General features: G+C 33.0%; 3 protein-coding genes across 5 annotated transcripts; 2 read left to right on the top strand and 1 right to left on the bottom strand.

Moving 5' to 3' along the window:
* The first annotated feature begins 4238 nt into the window (after positions 1-4238).
* Positions 4239-7300, top strand: LOC11415844 (uncharacterized). Its single transcript, XM_003600768.4, has 3 exons — positions 4239-4798; positions 5242-5619; positions 6498-7300. The coding sequence occupies exons 1-3, from the start codon at positions 4493-4495 to the stop codon at positions 7137-7139; spliced, it is 1326 nt and encodes a 441-aa protein (XP_003600816.2). The 5' UTR covers positions 4239-4492; the 3' UTR covers positions 7140-7300.
* A 159-nt stretch (positions 7301-7459) lies between these two features.
* On the bottom strand, positions 7460-11140 carry LOC11417975 (UDP-glycosyltransferase 76B1). Of its 2 annotated transcripts, none has more exons than XM_003600767.4 (2): positions 10448-11140; positions 7460-8701 (listed from the first exon to the last, which is right to left on the bottom strand). In XM_003600767.4, exons 1-2 carry the CDS (start codon positions 10926-10928, stop codon positions 7794-7796), a joined length of 1389 nt encoding a protein of 462 aa, XP_003600815.1. In that variant the 5' UTR covers positions 10929-11140; the 3' UTR covers positions 7460-7793. The 2 variants fall into 2 exon arrangements, with proteins under 2 accessions (XP_003600815.1, XP_024635465.1); XM_024779697.2 differs by having other exon boundaries at positions 7460-8780; positions 10448-10763.
* Positions 11141-12972: 1832 nt separating this feature from the next.
* LOC11415843 (UDP-glycosyltransferase 76B1) lies at positions 12973-17015 on the top strand. 2 transcript variants are annotated; one of them, XM_003600766.3, is made up of 3 exons: positions 12973-13331; positions 13699-14243; positions 15899-17015. In XM_003600766.3, the coding sequence occupies exons 2-3, from the start codon at positions 13778-13780 to the stop codon at positions 16813-16815; spliced, it is 1383 nt and encodes a 460-aa protein (XP_003600814.1). In that variant the 5' UTR covers positions 12973-13331; positions 13699-13777; the 3' UTR covers positions 16816-17015. The 2 variants fall into 2 exon arrangements, with proteins under 2 accessions (XP_003600814.1, XP_039687352.1); XM_039831418.1 differs by lacking the exon at positions 12973-13331 and having other exon boundaries at positions 13646-14243.
* Positions 17016-17374: the final 359 nt, after the last annotated feature.

The raw sequence follows: 17374 nt of genomic DNA, 5'->3' as shown, positions 1-17374 counted from the left end.
TTTTTTCCACAATATTCTTCATTTGAAAATTTACCTTCCCTTTTCTCTTTTCTTTCTTATTTTCTTTTGAGGCTATTATGATATCATGATTTCAATGTTTGCTCGTGAAGGGTCAACAAAGACCTTTGTGTCATCTTGAATGATTAGTATTAATGGTTAAAGAGAAGTTGTTCATCTCCATCTTTAATTCCATATCGGTTTGGATTGGAGATTGCTCAAATTAATTTCCACCATCTCCTACTTGGTCATCTGGTGTTCCCAAATTCTCCTGAGGGCATGCGAGAGGGTTGACAAATATTCTCCCTCCTCCTCCATCTTTTTGTACTACAGATTTAACTTTGGCTGCCAAACATTTTTGTTAATGTAAATATATAATGAAATCATATTTGCTTAAAAAAATGGGGGTGTTGAATTATTAAATTTTGTTATGTATTTTAAATTAGGCTTTAAATTATGTCATTTTAAATAAATTGAGTTGAATATGATCAAAATTGGGTAAAAAATAGTTTGAATTTTCACCCATTACATCTGTAACGCACTGTTAATGAAATATCATCAGCCTATTGTAAATGAAGTCCAATATCATTGCTTAACTCAAACAAAAACAAAAAATTAACACACCATCTATAAATGATCTCATCATTTGCTCAGCCATTCAGTCATGATAAGTAACAGAAATTAATTGCACTAATAGACATCCTTTATACTAGCTAGACCATTTTAATTAATTTGTTATTATTATAACATGCGACTGCACTTTCAAAGAGTAATTATAAACTTCTTTTTTTGACGAAGATTAATTACATAAACTTACCTCCCTTTAATGAAGTAAATGTCAATTTGTAATCATGCTTGATTGCTTAACATCATAAGCTACTTTTCTTTGTTTCATTTTGAAGTTAATATGAGATATTCCTAATTACTTTGAGTACAATTATAGATTTTACACGGATAAGAATACCTTTAATCATAATATTCATTTCTAGGAGAGAAAAAAATAGTAATAAGCATATGTACAATGTATTATTTGGTGCATGTAGATATTTGCTCCGTGTGTTACGCATTTTTTGTAATCTAAGAAACTAGATTCCATAAGGGACAAGACAACATCTTAAGAAATAATGTAGCCATAGAAACCATATTGCAAAATGGATAATTGTTTGTGTACCTCAAAAATATATAATTGAAAATTAATTGTGACAATGAGAGTAATATTGCATCCCAAAACAAATAAAGAGTATAAACCATTGGTTGATGAGAACGTGCATGGCATGATAGGAAACGACAACAACCAAATTTTGTTGGTTAGTACATCCTAGTCATCACAACAAGATACGTGTTACTTAACTTATGGGCCACATTATTGAATATATGGATCAATGAACAGAAACAAAATCAGGGTACATCTCACATGGTTATGCCCCCTTGCCCTTTGGAGATATAATAGATAGATAGATTCATTTGTTCATCTCTTCAACCGTGGGCATGGCCGTTGGATTTTTTCAATTTAATTACAATTACAATAAGAATGTCGGTTGAATAATGCACATCTTATTTGGTATGGGACATGCATCTTTGTGTCCTATAGTTAAGTAGTAGTGTATCATGGATAGCCATGATCTTTGATTCTTATCTAGTTTGTAAATTATTTAGAGGTATTTATTAATTGAAAGAGAAATTTATATGTGACATTGTTTATGGTACTAGCCGAATTTGACATGTGGGAGTATTCCAATTTTTATGCACCGTCTTTAATTAGTTAAAAGAAAACTTTGGTTGAAGTTTGGTTAAATTGAACTCACTCACATTTAAAAATTTATTGGTGCAGTGTTTAGCGTACTGATAAATGAAAAAATAAGATGTATAATTAAAATAAGCGTATTTAACGACCCTACAAACATTTTGCAACTCAATTTTGTCCCTTACCTCCCACATCTTATAAGGCTCAAATATGATATGATAAAAGAACAATCAAGTTTCAAGTCTCATCTATATAGCTCTGATCTTAAAATTTGGACCGTTAATAAAAAGAAATACAAAAAACTATAAAAAAAAAAAGTATAATTTACTTTAATTATAAATAATGTCAAAAAATTATAAATAATAATAAAAAAATAGATAATCCTCATAAATCAATAATTTTAGGATCAAGAGCATCCCAGTTTGTTGGATCAAATATATCTTTCACCATAGTCATTAACATTATCCTCTAGATTATCATCTTCATTATAAGTGAATTATTCAAATTAACATCAACATTCTCATCATGTTTTGATAATATGTATTCTAACTCGTTTTTTTTCTTCTCCTTAAGACATGTTTGGTATCAAGGTGGATGTGTCAGAATCACGGCGATACATCATAATTCTTCAAAAGTTACACTGTAGCTTCTGCAAAATTACGATGGATCGTTGTGATTCTGACATATTCTCCTTAATACCAAACATATACTTAATTGATTTGGATGCAACCTCAAATCATATTCTTGATAGGTAAATGCATTTCTAAAAACATCTTAGTCCAACCTAAAAAGACTTAAACTAATTTGTAGCCCTGTTGCTCGACCTCAGTCACTCTCACCATGCCTCTTGTTCTACTTTTGCTGAATAGGACCACCTACTTTCACTATAGAATCCTTCTGTCAGGTCTATATGGTAAGTCACGTGCATTAAGAAAATTGATTGATCATTTGCTCATGTATTTGTCTAAAACAAAGTTCTCAATTAGTCTGTCATAAAAATAAGATTTCAATTAGCTATGAATCGAAATAACCTAAATCTAGTTAATGTACATTTTTCTCTCATTAAGAATACATAAATACACTAAGGTAGTTAACTAAACATAGTCCAGAAAAAAAAAAAAGGAATGGCCTATAATTTAGGGATATATTAATTAATACTTCTCAAATTCCTAGCAGGTATATGCACTAAAATGTATGTTATTTGATTGGGTAAATAAGAAGGTTCGCATCACTCAAAAATCAAAATTAATGAAATTTATACTTTGAAGTTACCAAGCTTCAAGGTAGAGTAGATAGTCCATTCCACCTGAATCATATTGTTCATCTTATCTTTGTTACTAAACAAAGTGATAATGGATTTGACACACTCTGTTAGGAGACACAAATTGAACAGAAAATTAGCACTCACAATAGGCTGAAATTTTGATGTGAAAGACTAACAAAGTACCAAACTTAGTAGGGACTTGAATCTTGATGCCTCTCTTTTTCCAGCTTGGTAATGAAGAATAGCACAAGATAGTGACACTGTGTGATATGATAAATAACATTTTTACATTTTCTCTATTTATTTTTGAGTAAATTAGTTTTTAGACCTTGAAATCGAAATGGTCGGTTAATTTAGTCATCTAAATTTATAAAATTTTATAATGCCGGCAAATTAAGTCTTTGTATTTTCTTTTTAAATTTAGCACCAGAATTATAAAGATTTTGTGTTTATATTTTGGTGGTGGTCGGAGTTTGAATCCCGGACCTTACATATATTATGCATTATTTCTACCAACTTAACTAAGTTCACAAAGACGATTTTATACTTATATTGATGAAACAAGAGACTATTCAAGTTAATACGAAGAAAACAATTTATTAGTTTTTGGTTTAAATGCATTTTAGGTCCCTTAACTTTTAAAAACTTGCAATTTTGACTCCAACAAAAAAAATTTAATTTTGGCCTCCTATTTTTTACTTTTGACCCTTTATTTTTATTTTTAAAAATAATAATTTGACCTCTTATTTTTAGACATGTGACATCTTCTCAAAAGTTTTACAACTTTTTAAAAATTTATGAGGTTAAAAATGTAAGTTTTTAAAAGTTAGAGATGAAAGTGCTTCAAAATTTAAATTTGTGGTATAAATTGTTCCAGCCTTTGAATTTCAAAATACTGAAAATGCTTACTTACTCCTTTCATTTTTCTTCATCTTACTATCATATCACATTTATGACACCTTCAAAAAAGTGTCAAAACAATCATTATTTTCACACTTAACAGCACACCTAAATTATTCCACAAAACAGTAACATTGCACTACACATATTTTTTTGGGTACTATTTGCACTACACATTCAATTAACAACTTTACTTAACACAAACCCTTTAAAGGAAAACAAAATTGACACATTAACCTGAAATTAAATAGAAAGACAAGTAAAGTCACCATCAATCAACAACAATTTAATATTATTATAACAAAACCATATTTTAAGTCAGTCCATTATATTAAGTTAGTGTAAAAATGTGAAATAACAAACCAAAGCGTGCATACACGACATAAACATATATCAGACCACGTTACAAAGAGGGTCCCACCTATAGTTTTGGTTATCAATATTATTTTCACAAACTTTCATACTCTCATACATTACTATACAACTTGCATTCTAAATTTCTAAATTTCCAACTCTTCTAACTTCTTATACTCTTCTCTTTTAACTTTCTTATTATTGTTAAATTCTGTGGTTTTTTTTTGTTTGTTATGAAGAAGCTTAGCCCTAATCTTGATAGAGAAGATGGTCTTGAAACTGTGCTTGAAGTTCCTATACCAGAGGAAATTTTTACACATAAGAGTGGAACCATGAAAGCTTGGCAGAATGTGAAGTTTTGGATGAAGCCAAACGCAGCAGAAGCAAAAGCTGCTTCCATGACAGCAGTGTTTGGAGGAAGAAACTCAGAGATTCAGCTTTTGTTAGGTGTTGTAGGAGCTCCATTAATTCCTTCACCTATCATCAATTCTTCTGACAATTACCAACTCATCACTCCCAGCATTAAAGACCAACGTATTGTAAGTAACATTTTCCAAAAAAAAACACTCTTTTTCTTGGTTTAAATATATACATTTATACAAAATATATAGAAGAATGTTAACCAGGGTCCCAAAGACATTGCTCATTTAGTCCTTTGAATTTTTTTTGTTTTGTTCTTAATCTCAGCAAATATACCACTTTTTATGTTTGATCTTTGTTGTTTTGTTTTAGTCTTCACAAAATTTGTTTGTGTTGGAAGTGATCGTTGTGATACGTAAAATATTTGATTTTAGTCATATAAAATAAACACTAAAAAAAATATTACATGGATCAATTCCAATATGAGCAAGTTTTGTAAGTACTGAATCAAAACATCAATGACCAAAACCAAAAAGTGGTAAAATTTGCAAATACTAAAAACAAAATAAAAATTTCTAAGTTTAAATAGAAATTAATCATAACAATGTTTATGATTATGCAGGAAGTTTCAATGGCTAAATATATAATGAAACAGTATGTGGCTGCAGTGGGAGGAGAAAGAGCATTGAATTCAGTGGATAGTATGTATGCAATGGGACAAGTGAAAATGGCAACTTCAGAGTTTTCTTCAGGGGAAAGGGGTGTGAATAGTAATAATAATAATAAGAAGATGGTGAAGGTGAAGAATGTTGAGATGAAAGGAGAGATGGGTGGTTTTGTAGTGTGGCAGAAGAGACCAGAGTTATGGTGTTTAGAGTTGGTGGTTTCTGGTAACAAGATTAGTGCAGGAAGTGATGGAAAAGTTGCTTGGAGACAAACTCCTTGGCATCATTCTCATGCTTCCCGTGGTCCACCTAGACCTCTTAGACGTTTCTTACAGGTATGCAGAAAAGTTTATGACCAAAATCATTTGGTTTTTCTTTCTTTAAAGGGTTTGATTATTGAGCATGCTTAATTATGATTGTGATAAAATTGATGATGTTTGATTGTTTGTTTGTATGCAAAAGAGTGGAGCATGCTTAATTATGATTAGTACTAGTACTATATAGGTAGGGTGAAAAATGAATCATTCTACTTGAGAAATTTTTCTTTTTTGTTACAAGCCTAACATCATTTGTGACTATACCAACTTTATGGATTTCAATCATACTATGAAAAAAATCCACAGTCAAGCAATTTGAACGGTTTGATTTCAGATCAAGCGACTCAAATCGACGTGATATTTCGAATCCAATTTGTAAAATCGGAATGTGAACCCTCCCATCTTGATCTGATGGTGTGAATCGCACAAGGGTAGAAAATACGCCTGAATATTCGCGACTACGACAAATACATGATTCTCTAAGAATTAAAGTCCTAACTTAGCTTGCCTATAAAAATACATTGTCCCTTAAGCCACACCAGAACTAGGAGGTCTAAAATTTAATAAGAAAAGCCAACTGTCTAGAGTATAATGCAGGGAATTTTATTCTCTTTTAAAGGTTAAAGTCAAAAAAGAGAATGTTTCTTCACTAGCAATTAAAATAAGTCAACCATATCTTAATTTTTCCTTCCTGTGTGACAACCTGTTTTTTGTCCATGCTAAAGCTGTTTATTCTTTTGCCTCTAACTAACCATAATCTTAAGACAAAAATTGACCTATATGGTGCAATACACATACACGTTACTATATTCACATTTGATTCTTTTAGCAGATTTTACAAGACTTAACAATATTCTTAACATATGATACTTAAAAAACAATGATTTTTGCAACAGGGTCTTGATCCAAGGTCAACAGCTAATTTATTCAGCACCTCAGTATGCATTGGGGAGAAAACAGTGAACAAAGAAGACTGTTTCATATTGAAACTCGAAGCAGAGTCATCAGCGCTACGAGCAAGAAGCAACAGCAACGTAGAGATAGTTCGACACACAGTGTGGGGATACTTCAGCCAGAGAACAGGTCTATTAGTGCAGCTAGAAGACTCACACTTGCTCAAACTCAAGTCCTCAGAAACTGACTGCGTATACTGGGAAACCAATATGGAGTCACTAATACAAGACTATAGAACCGTCGATGGCATTCAAATAGCACACGCCGGGAAAACAAAGGTGTCCTTGTTTAGGTTTGGTGAAGGACCTGAGACACGTTCGAGGACACGAATGGAAGAGGTTTGGCAAGTTGAAGAAGTTGATTTTAATATTAAAGGTTTGTCTATTGATTGTTTTTTACCTCCTAGTGATTTGAAGAGAGAACAAGAAGAAACAGGACAGTGTGGCGGTGGTGTGGTTACTGGTACTAATGCTAAGTTGCCTTATAAGATTCGTTCCGCTTCTTTTAGGATAAGTACTTCTAAAGTAGCAGCTGTGAACTTGGATGATTCTTGTACTACTAGTGAGAGTGATGAGGATTTCTAAATCCATCCTTTTTGAATTTGTATATATAACATTCACTGATACATGGTTAAGTGTTTGTAGTTGAGGTATGAATATGTTATTAACTTGATTCCTTCACTTTTAACTTGTTTTTTTCGTTAGAAAGTGATGAACAGAAATAAAAGACTGAACAATTTTCGATACTCAATGGATAGTTCTACATTCTGTTATTTGCCATTAAATGGATTCTTGAACATTAGAAAGAAACAAAAATGGAAATTATCTACAATGCAAGTATGAGTAATTTTAAATGCTATATCAGTGTTGTATCTAAACAAAACTTGATAGCTGTTACTATTTCCTCCAACATGTTTGTTGCTTCATTCATATACATTCTGAGTTATTTCTTGCAATACACATGGTAAATGTAAGTGTTAGAACAGCAACACCGGTTCAAGATAAAATAGATACAGAAAAAAATGCAAACATAGAACACACAAAATTTGATTACGGAGTTCGAGCAATTGTGCATAAGTCTCGGACTGCAGAGCTCCTGCTGTACCTTTGTATTATACAAACAGAGTTTACAGACTACAACTACTGTTTAAATATTATGGTCCAAGTTACAAGATTACATAGGAACCGTACTGTAGGGGGGGTTTACCTGGTAAGCTTGGTCCTGAATTTGTCGAGTAATCAATGAGCTCTAGATGTAGAAGATTTAAGCGACAATATTTCACTAACCAAGGAATCAAGGAAACTATAAGAAGAACCACCTTCTTTCAAGCAAACATTAGCCTTTTCTTTCAAATTCATGACATTCTCTCTAATCTCATTACCTTCATCTCCAACCATTAGTTTTCGAATTACCTTCTCAATCTCTCCCCTCTCAAGCTTACCCTCTAATTGCACTCCAACCTTCCAAACATCACTTGCATACTTGGCATTAATCTTTTGGTCTCCAAAAGATGGCATACAAATCATTGGAACACCTTCGCAAACACTCTCCAAAGTTGAATTCCAACCATTATGAGTCCAAAATGCACCAACTGCAGGATGCTTCAGCACTTGTTCTTGAGGAGCCCATTTCACAATATACCCTCTTTCTCCCAAATTTTCTAAGAACCCACTTGGCAATGGTTCAAGCCATTCTGATCCGCGGATTGTCCCGGGTCGAATCGCCCACAGGAAAGGTTGATTGCTGTTGACTAACCCCCAAGCTATCTCCAAGAACTCGGCCTCGCTTATTGCTACAATACTCCCAAAGCTCACATAAACAACTCTTTTATGTTCTTGTTTGTCTAACCAAGAAATGCAGGTTTTGTCTGGTGTTAATAAGCTAGTAGAATTTGAGCCAGCAAGAGAGTATTTGTGGAAAGGGCCTATAGGGTATATTGGCACAGAAAAATCTTGGCGCAATTTTGTTAATGCAGATGATTCCAACTCTTCAAAGGTGTTCCAAATAATCCCTGAGGATTTCTTGCATTCATCGATAAAGCGACAAACTAGTTTGTAGAATGCCTCAGGTTCTTTCGACTGAAACACAGGAAGGTCTTTCACTTTGAGTGGTGGAAGATCCTCCACAGCTTCCTCCATTCGAGATTCTAGATTTTCAACAAAAGTCAACATGGAATTTTTAGAGACTCGTCTCAGTGCGTCATACTTCAAATTGCAGCTTTGAAGCTAAAATAAATCATAAAAGAAAAATGACATATTTTTATCACAAATACAGAACAACCAAGTCACATTACATAAATATACAGAAAGCAATCAGTAACAGAACAACCTCAAATTCTGAGAGGACCAAACCAACTAACAACAACCAAGCTTTTTGTCACTAAGTAGGTCGGCTATGTGGATCAAACAACGTCATAATGTTATGTCCAATATCATATCCCTATCAAACATTCAAACTCATTAATCTCTAGGTCTTTCAGTTTCGCTTATAGTTTTCTAGGCCTTCCTATTCCTCTAGCGATTTGACTAACTTCACCTGATTAAATTTTTTTACTACAGAATCTACAAGGCTTCTCTCCTCGTTCCCAAACCACCTAAACTGAGTTTTCAGCATCTTTTCTACGATAGGTGCTACCCAAACTCTCAATCCTTTAAGAAAAAACTGTTTAGATATAAACTCTCTGAGTAAGGGAATACAAGCACAGTACAATCTGCTGTTTAATTTTCCAGCTATATGCCCATGCATTCAATCATGTCAACTCATATTTAACCTTATTGCCACAAATTTTAATTCTTAAATCACACGCACAAACACCCACCAACAATGTATACTATAAATATTAAATTAAACTGAAAGAAGAAATAAAACTCCAATTCCTTTATCTCACAGACAAACCCTCCCTTGCAGACGTTGATTGCAGTCACTTTTTTTTAGAAATTCAGCCTAATTAGTGAATTTTACTAGAGTAAGTAAGCAAATTAGTGCTTAAAATTGTAAATATCAGTCAAAACAGTCTCTAATTTTTATAAATTGACAAACACATCCCTTAAATTATAAATTGTCAATCAAAATAGAATCTATATTAACTTACTGTCAAGGACTAGGACGTGACACGTTAACCGAATATATGACCTTATACGTTGACCCCACATCAATGTAATCATGCCAATGACTAATTTACCAGTAATGAGTCCACACACATTAGCAACTAGTGCCAAATCTGTTCATTATACGACTTAAATTTCATTGACAAATCATTCCCTGGTGAATTCTCATTGATGTGAGATCAACATTTGAGACAAGTCTAGTTAACATGTCGACTTATAGTCTCTAGTGATAGAAGTTAACAGAATGACTTGTTTGAGTGATGCTTTAGAATTTCAGAGATGTATTTGCCAATTCACAAAAATGAGGAACCATTTTGACGTATACTCACTATTTCAATGATCAATTTGCCTGTTCACTCATTTCGCTCACTACTGAGTCACATGAGGACTGAGTAGTATCCCAAGAGTTAAGCTTATTAGATCCTTTGAATTAAATCTAATACAACTAACTAATCTCTGGCATGTTAGTCATAGTTCATACTCATTGAATTGACATTGATTGAACTACAGTACTACTTGAAAGTTAATTAAAATCTTCATAGCACCTAAACTTCTTATCAAAGACGTGTCTGGTGTCCAACATGTGTCATGTCCGAGACAATACCGACATGACATCCAAAAATGTAGTTACATTCAATTATGTCATTTTCTCAAATAATTACCATTGTCAACATATGATTGTCAGTTTCATGTGAGGTATCCGTGTCACTACTCCACATATTAAAATATGAATAGAAATGGTAATTTTATATGAAAAAGTCTACAAATAATACTAAAAAACTCACCTTGAACAGGAAAATAACCCTTTTCTCTGAGAATCGGAAAAGAAGCAAAAACAAGAAAAGAAGAAGCCCCACCAGTCCTAAGAACAATCCTAGGAATCCCAAACTCAACACAAACAGCTTGAGTAAAATAAAGAGCAGCATCAGAAACAAAACAACAAACACCATCATCTTCCTTATCCAACAACATAGTCAAACATTCCTTCAAAGGCTGCACACATCTAACATTAATAACCTCAGTAAGATGCACTGCATCAACCTTTGAAGCTTCCGTATCGGACAAGGCACCGTGGAGAGGGTGGAAAGTGAAGTGAGGGTAAGAAGAAGGGTTTGGAGAGTTAAAAACTGTGTGAACAATGGTGATTGAGAAGCCTTTTGAATGGAGAATGGTTGCTAGTTGGAGTAATGGTGTTATGTGGCCTTGAAATGGTGATGGCATTAAGATTATTTTGTGTCCTTTGGCTATTTCTTTTTGTTGTTCCATCTTGGAGAGGTTTTTGATTGAATTGGGATGAATGGTGTTCTTGGATTTGATTTTGGATCTATATGATTATTAAATTAGAATTAGGACATAGATATAAATTGGATAGGATAGGAATCATAGGACGAATTGGCTTTTGTGATGTTTGTTTGACTTATTTCCCTAAGTGGGGACAAACTTGGAGAAGTTGGATTTGCATTCATGGGGAGTTTGGCAAAGACAGATTTAGAACTTGTAGTTTATACGATAGAAAAAGATTTGTTTGATAGCAATTTTTTCTCACACAAATTTATAACTTATTTTTACTAGCTTATATCTTATTCAGAAATGATATTTGTACAATCATTTTGTGACAAATTTTTGACAACTTTCTTTCTCATACTTACATAATGTTCTTTTTCTCTCTTCATTGATTTTTACCAATAAAAAAAGAGAAAAATAAGGTTGTAATCAAAGTTGTCATAAAATTGATGTACATATATCACTACTCTATCTTATTTTGATAAGTTAATTCAATTCATTTATAACTTTTTTTTAAGAAAATTCATTTATATAACTTAAAAGCTTATAGTTTATAATTTTTCTTAGAATTTTACCTCTTTTATTTTACTTGAAAAAGTTAACTATTAGTTCAAACATGTTGATTGATAACAAATCATGTTAAGTTCAAGAACACACCTCACATCTTGCAAAAGTAACTCATGGTTGGCAAACATCGTAAGACATACTTACTGAACACATATCTTGAACATTACAAACCGTTTTGTTTTCAAGGTGAACAACTCCACCTTCATCTAGCCTTAGAGTCTCAACTTGTTGTTAAAGAGCTTCCAGAGTCCATGACTTAACTTTTCACCACTAGTGCCTCTGCTTCCTCGTAATTTTTCTGTGAGGCAACTTGCATGAAATCATCATTTCCTTTCACCTCATTACAATCCATCTTGAAATGACTCATCATATAACAATTGAAGCATTTCAATGTGTGACTAGAATATGATTTTAGTTTAGCCACCCATTTTCCTTTACTTTCACATCTTCCTTTTGACACACTCAAAGTTTCACGTTCAAGTTTTTAAACATGGTTAGTTTCTTGGTCTTAATATCTAATTAGACTTTATCCAAAACATCAGTGTCTTCCTTTCCATAAAAGAGAGCATCTTTCAATATTCACTCAATCGTCAATAATTTTATTGAATTTCACCAATTGCTCCATTATGATCTTTGACTCTATCTTCCTAAATAAGTAGATTTGTTGTTTCAGAAGTAACCTATCAGCCAATGGTTTTGTCAAATACAATGATTCCAATTTGGACCATATAGTCTTTGTGGTATTCTCTGTCACAACTTTCATCAACTATTTCTAAGGCACAAGATAAATACACTCCTTGCCTTATCTCTTATCTCATTCTTCTTTGGTTGTGTTAGGTTTACCTGTATCAAATTCTCTACACATTTTTATTGAGTCGATGTTTCTTTCAAGTTCACTACCCACAATCCAAAAATTTTGTTTTAAAAAAAATCTTAATGTCAAAATTGGCACTTATGCCGCTTAGTTGAAGAATTTGTCTCGTTTAGAAACACGGTGGGTGTCACTTGTTCAAACTAACAAGAACAAAGAGTGGAGCAAATAACATTGACATTCGACAATTGTAATCGATTGTGAATGATATAAGTTCAAGTTGTGATCTAAGCCCAAGATTGTGAATGGAATTAGTCCAAATGATGATCTAAGTCTAAGAGAAATGCAAGCAACACACTCTCTTTGATTGGTCAAAATTCACATGAGACCCACCAATTTTATATGGGACCCACATGATTTGGTAAGACCCATGTAAATTTTAACCAATCAAAGAGAGTGTGTTGGAAAATATGTGTTAAAACGTGTGTTGTTAGCATTCATCCTAAGTCTAATATTGTGATAGATAAAGTCACTTTTGTAACAAAACATGTGCTCATAGTGCATGTAAGACAAGTTGCATATGCAAAGTGACAAAGTGGACGGTTGCATGCATTGACAATTTGCAAGACGCATAAGATGCAAGTGACATGTTGCACACTTGGTGTCTTGCATGGAAGACAAGTGGCTTGTTGCATATAAGGAACTATGACTTACCTTTCCTATAAATAGCAAGCTCGTTTGCATCCTTTCAATCATCCCATTATGTATTAACACAACAACAAGAATTAGAGCTTCTAAAGAATGAGAGAGAAAAATATAGAGATGGCATATAGTTTCTCCTATAAGGTTTCTTTCGGTGTTAGTATTCTCATATTTCGAATAGAGAGAAACTTGTCTCTCCTTATATTTAGAGAGGTTTTGTAATTTTTCCCACTTAGTGAAAGTTCTCTACTATTGCCTCCGTGATTTTTTCCTCTTATTTGTTGAGGGGTTTCCACGTAAATATTGTGAGTTCAGTTCCTCTTTTTCATCTCTTCTTTTAACTGCGTGCTAATATTTTGTTACATTGATAACGAATGGATTTATTCATTTTATAGATAAAATAATATATATGTCACAATTTACAAAATATGTCAGAATTTACAAAAACCAATTCAATTCGATTTAATGTTGCCATTTTTTTGGTCTAGTGATACACGCAAAAAATAAGGAAAATATTAATTACATTGAATTTTTTTTTGACGAAAATAATTACATTGAATTTAGTCTTTATTATTATTATTTTACTTAAAATTCCCTCAAAAAAAATATTTTACTTAAAATTATTTTATCAAATATTGACTTGTCAATTTTCCTTTTTGTACGTACTACAAGATTCTAAAGTTGCAAGCTCACTCCCTTGTCCTAGGAAGATAAGTCTCTAGTAAAATCCTGAAACCAAACAGACACATCAATGAAGGAAACAAAGGGTTGTAGATTGTTACTTATCCCTTTACCATTACAAGGACACATAAATCCAATGCTTCAACTTGCACAAATCCTTTACTCAAATGGTTTTTCCATAACCATCATTCACACAAGTTTTAATTCCCTTAACCCATCAAACTATCCTCACTTCAACTTCTGTTGTATCAAAGATGGTTTAAGTGAATCTTCTGCTTCAAATCTCTTGAATTTGGTAGTTGAACTCAACATTAGATGTGTGAAGCCATTCAAGGAGTGCTTAGGTAAACTACTATGTGATGTATCTGAGGAACCTATTGCTTGCTTGATATCAGATGCTATGTGTTATTTCACTCAAGATGTTGCTACAAGCTTTAAGCTTCCAAGGCTTGTTTTGAGAACTGGTGGTGCATCTTCCTTTGTTGCTTTTGCTGCCTTTCCATATTTAAGAGAAAATGGGTATTTTCCTATACAAGGTTAGTTTGTATTTAAATTTTCTAAGTTTTGAATGGACTAGGGGTACTAATTTAACCAACAAAAGTTTGTGCACAAGAAAATCAAAATTAGTCATATACATAGTAGTCAATAAGGAAAGCGATGCGTAGTGACTGACCCCAAAAGTGGGATAGCATATAGCGGTGTGAAAAATAGAGGTTACCGATATTTGATTATTTTTTGGACAAATTACATAAATAATACTATAAGATATAAACAAACTTATATTTAATATAATAACACTCAAATCTCATGAAACATTCATAAATCAAAACACCAAAAAATAAAAAAGCGAGGAACAAATAAAAAAACCATAAAACAAGATAAACCATAAAACGAAAGAAAACATGAATAAATAAATAAATAATCATAAAACGAGGAAGAAAAAAAGAAGAACAAAGAAAGAGAGAAGAGATCCTCGAGTCGTGTTTTTCAGTTCGAAGACGGAAGAGTGTGTTTTATGTTGTAGGTGAGACGAGAGAAAAGAGTTGAAAAATGTCAGGGTTTACAAAATCCTCAAAATATCTTTAAAAAGGTTTTAAAAATTGAGTCAATTTAAAAATTTCCTATTAAAATCATATAGCGGCCGTTATTCGCTATGCTCTGCTCCGCTGCTATTGCAGCTGAAGTGGCCGTTGTTTAATTCCGCACCGCAAGGATGATTACCGTAACGGTTCATCGCCGTTATGCCATATGCGACCGCTATAGCGCCGCTATTAGTTGCTATCGACTACTCTCGTAATATATACGATATGAACTCTACTATGCAAATATGCATCAGCCTAAGAAACTTGTTTACGTAGGTAGCAACTTTTATGAGTTTAAGAAATAAGCATGCCGGTCAAAAAAATTATGCATATTTAATAATACTATTTTTTTTTTGTCAAGTAATCTAATAGCTAAAGAAATTCACCTTAAAGTGAATAAGTGGGATGTTCGTGGTTCGAACATCGACCACTACATATATAATGTATTATCCCTTGCCAAGTGAGCTAAGGGTACACTACTTCTTAGAATAATTAAGGATGGAATTTCCGGAAAAAAAATTGTGTTCAAATTATGTCTAAGATAATATTTATCCGAACTTTACTTCTCTTCCAGTGGGATTCCCTTGGCTCATCTCGCTTGGGAGATTGGTGATTAAGAAACTCATAAAATAAGTTCCTCAAGAAACCTTGAATTTAAAATAAAAAAGAAACCTTCAATGTATGTTTAATTACTCTCTAGGTCTGAACTATTTCCCGAATTTGTTAATAATTTGTAATTAGGTTTTTAAACTAAATACTTTTTTGCATATATATATTTTCCGTTCTTTATCTTTTACTGAATACTCGTTTTGATCATTTATCTTCTTTTGTTATTCGTTTTAGCCATTTATCTTTCATAAACGTTGAACACTAGTTCTTCTGTATATCCAAAGACATTATCTGTCATGTATCTTTATTTGAAAGTTTTGCACATAATGTCATACATTCGCAACTTTCTTTACAAAAAAAACTATCACCCTCGTTTTGTCACTCTTTACCGTCTTTATGTTTCTACCAGAATGAAAAACATTAGCCATCAGTGTCTATGTGACTGAATTACAATATAACTCTTGCAACTTACATATTCCATTTCTACATGTTGCATTTAGAATCTAAATTGGAGGATGGAGTGAAAGAGCTACCACCACTCAGAGTGAAAGACTTACCAATGATCAACACAAAGGAACCAGAGAAATATTACGAGTTAATATGCAATTTTGTCAACAAAACCAAAGCCTCATTAGGAGTGATTTGGAACACCTTTGAAGACTTGGAATCATTACCACTATCAACACTAAGCCAACAATTTTCAATTCCAATGTTCCCAATAGGACCTTTTCACAAGTATTTCCCTACTAACAATACATCTTCTTCTAGCAGCTTAATACCACAAGACCAAAATTGCATTTCATGGTTAAACAAACACAAACCAAAATCTGTGGTTTATGTGAGTTTTGGAAGTGTAGCTTCAATAACCGAGGCGGAGTTTTTGGAGATAGCTTGGGGTTTAGTCAACAGTAATTATCCGTTTTTGTGGGTGGTTAGACCGGGACTAATCGGTGGCCACGAGTGGCTTGGGCCGTTGCCAAATGGGTTCATGGAGAATTTAGAAGGTAGAGGCTATATAGTGAAATGGGCACCACAACAAGAAATTCTAGCTCATCAAGCTGTTGGTTTGTTTTGGACTCATAATGGTTGGAATTCAACTTTGGAGAGTATTTGTGAAGGGGTTCCTATGATATGTATGCCTTGTTTCACCGACCAAAAGGTGAATGCTAGGTATGTTAGTCATGTTTGGAGGATTGGATTGCAATTAGAGAATGGAATGGAGAGAGGGAAAATAGAGAGGACTATTAGAAAAATGATGGAAGATGATATTGAAGGGAATGAGATTAGAGATAGAGCTTTGAAATTGAAGGAAGAGGCTAGGGTTTGTTTGAAAAAAGGTGGTTTTTCTTGCTCTTCCTTGGGAAGGTTGGTTGTTCATATTTTGTCATTGGTGTCATTTACTTTTGAAGCTTCATAGTTTGGATCGTTTCCGAAAAGGTTTGTCATTTCTTGAAGAGCAAGAAATGGTTATGGTGGTGTTTTTTTTTTTAGGGAATGGTGTTGTTTTTTTATCTCTCTTTAGTCACATTAATTAATATAAGTGGCATATTTTCTAGGGTTAAGTGATGTATTTCATTTGGTGTTAGAATATGAAGTTAAATTTCTGGGTCTCGTTAATAAGTGGATATAATAATTAGGGATACGCATAGCATATATTTGAGTTAAACATAAATTGAAAATTAAAATAAATTGTTTTGGATAATATCAGAGATAAAAAATGATTAGATTTTTTGAATTATATATTCGTTGCTATTTGGTAAACCTTAGGTTTAAATATGTAAATGGTCTCTGTAAGTTCGCGCATTTTTTGTTTTGATCCCTGTAAGTTTTTTTTGTTCTAAAACAAACCCTGTATTTTATAACCTTTTGAAAAAGGTCCTTGCCGTCAGCTTCCGTCAACAAAAACACTCTGGTGGCTAACGGAGGTCTACGTGGCAGGTTCTGAGTTGGCAAACGTTGATGAGATGGCATGAGAG

Source organism: Medicago truncatula, chromosome 3 (assembly GCF_003473485.1).
Source record: "Medicago truncatula cultivar Jemalong A17 chromosome 3, MtrunA17r5.0-ANR, whole genome shotgun sequence".
Taxonomy (NCBI): domain Eukaryota; kingdom Viridiplantae; phylum Streptophyta; class Magnoliopsida; order Fabales; family Fabaceae; genus Medicago; species Medicago truncatula.
The sequence above is the reverse complement of the archived record's forward strand: the minus strand, read 5'-3'. Positions and strand labels throughout refer to the sequence as shown.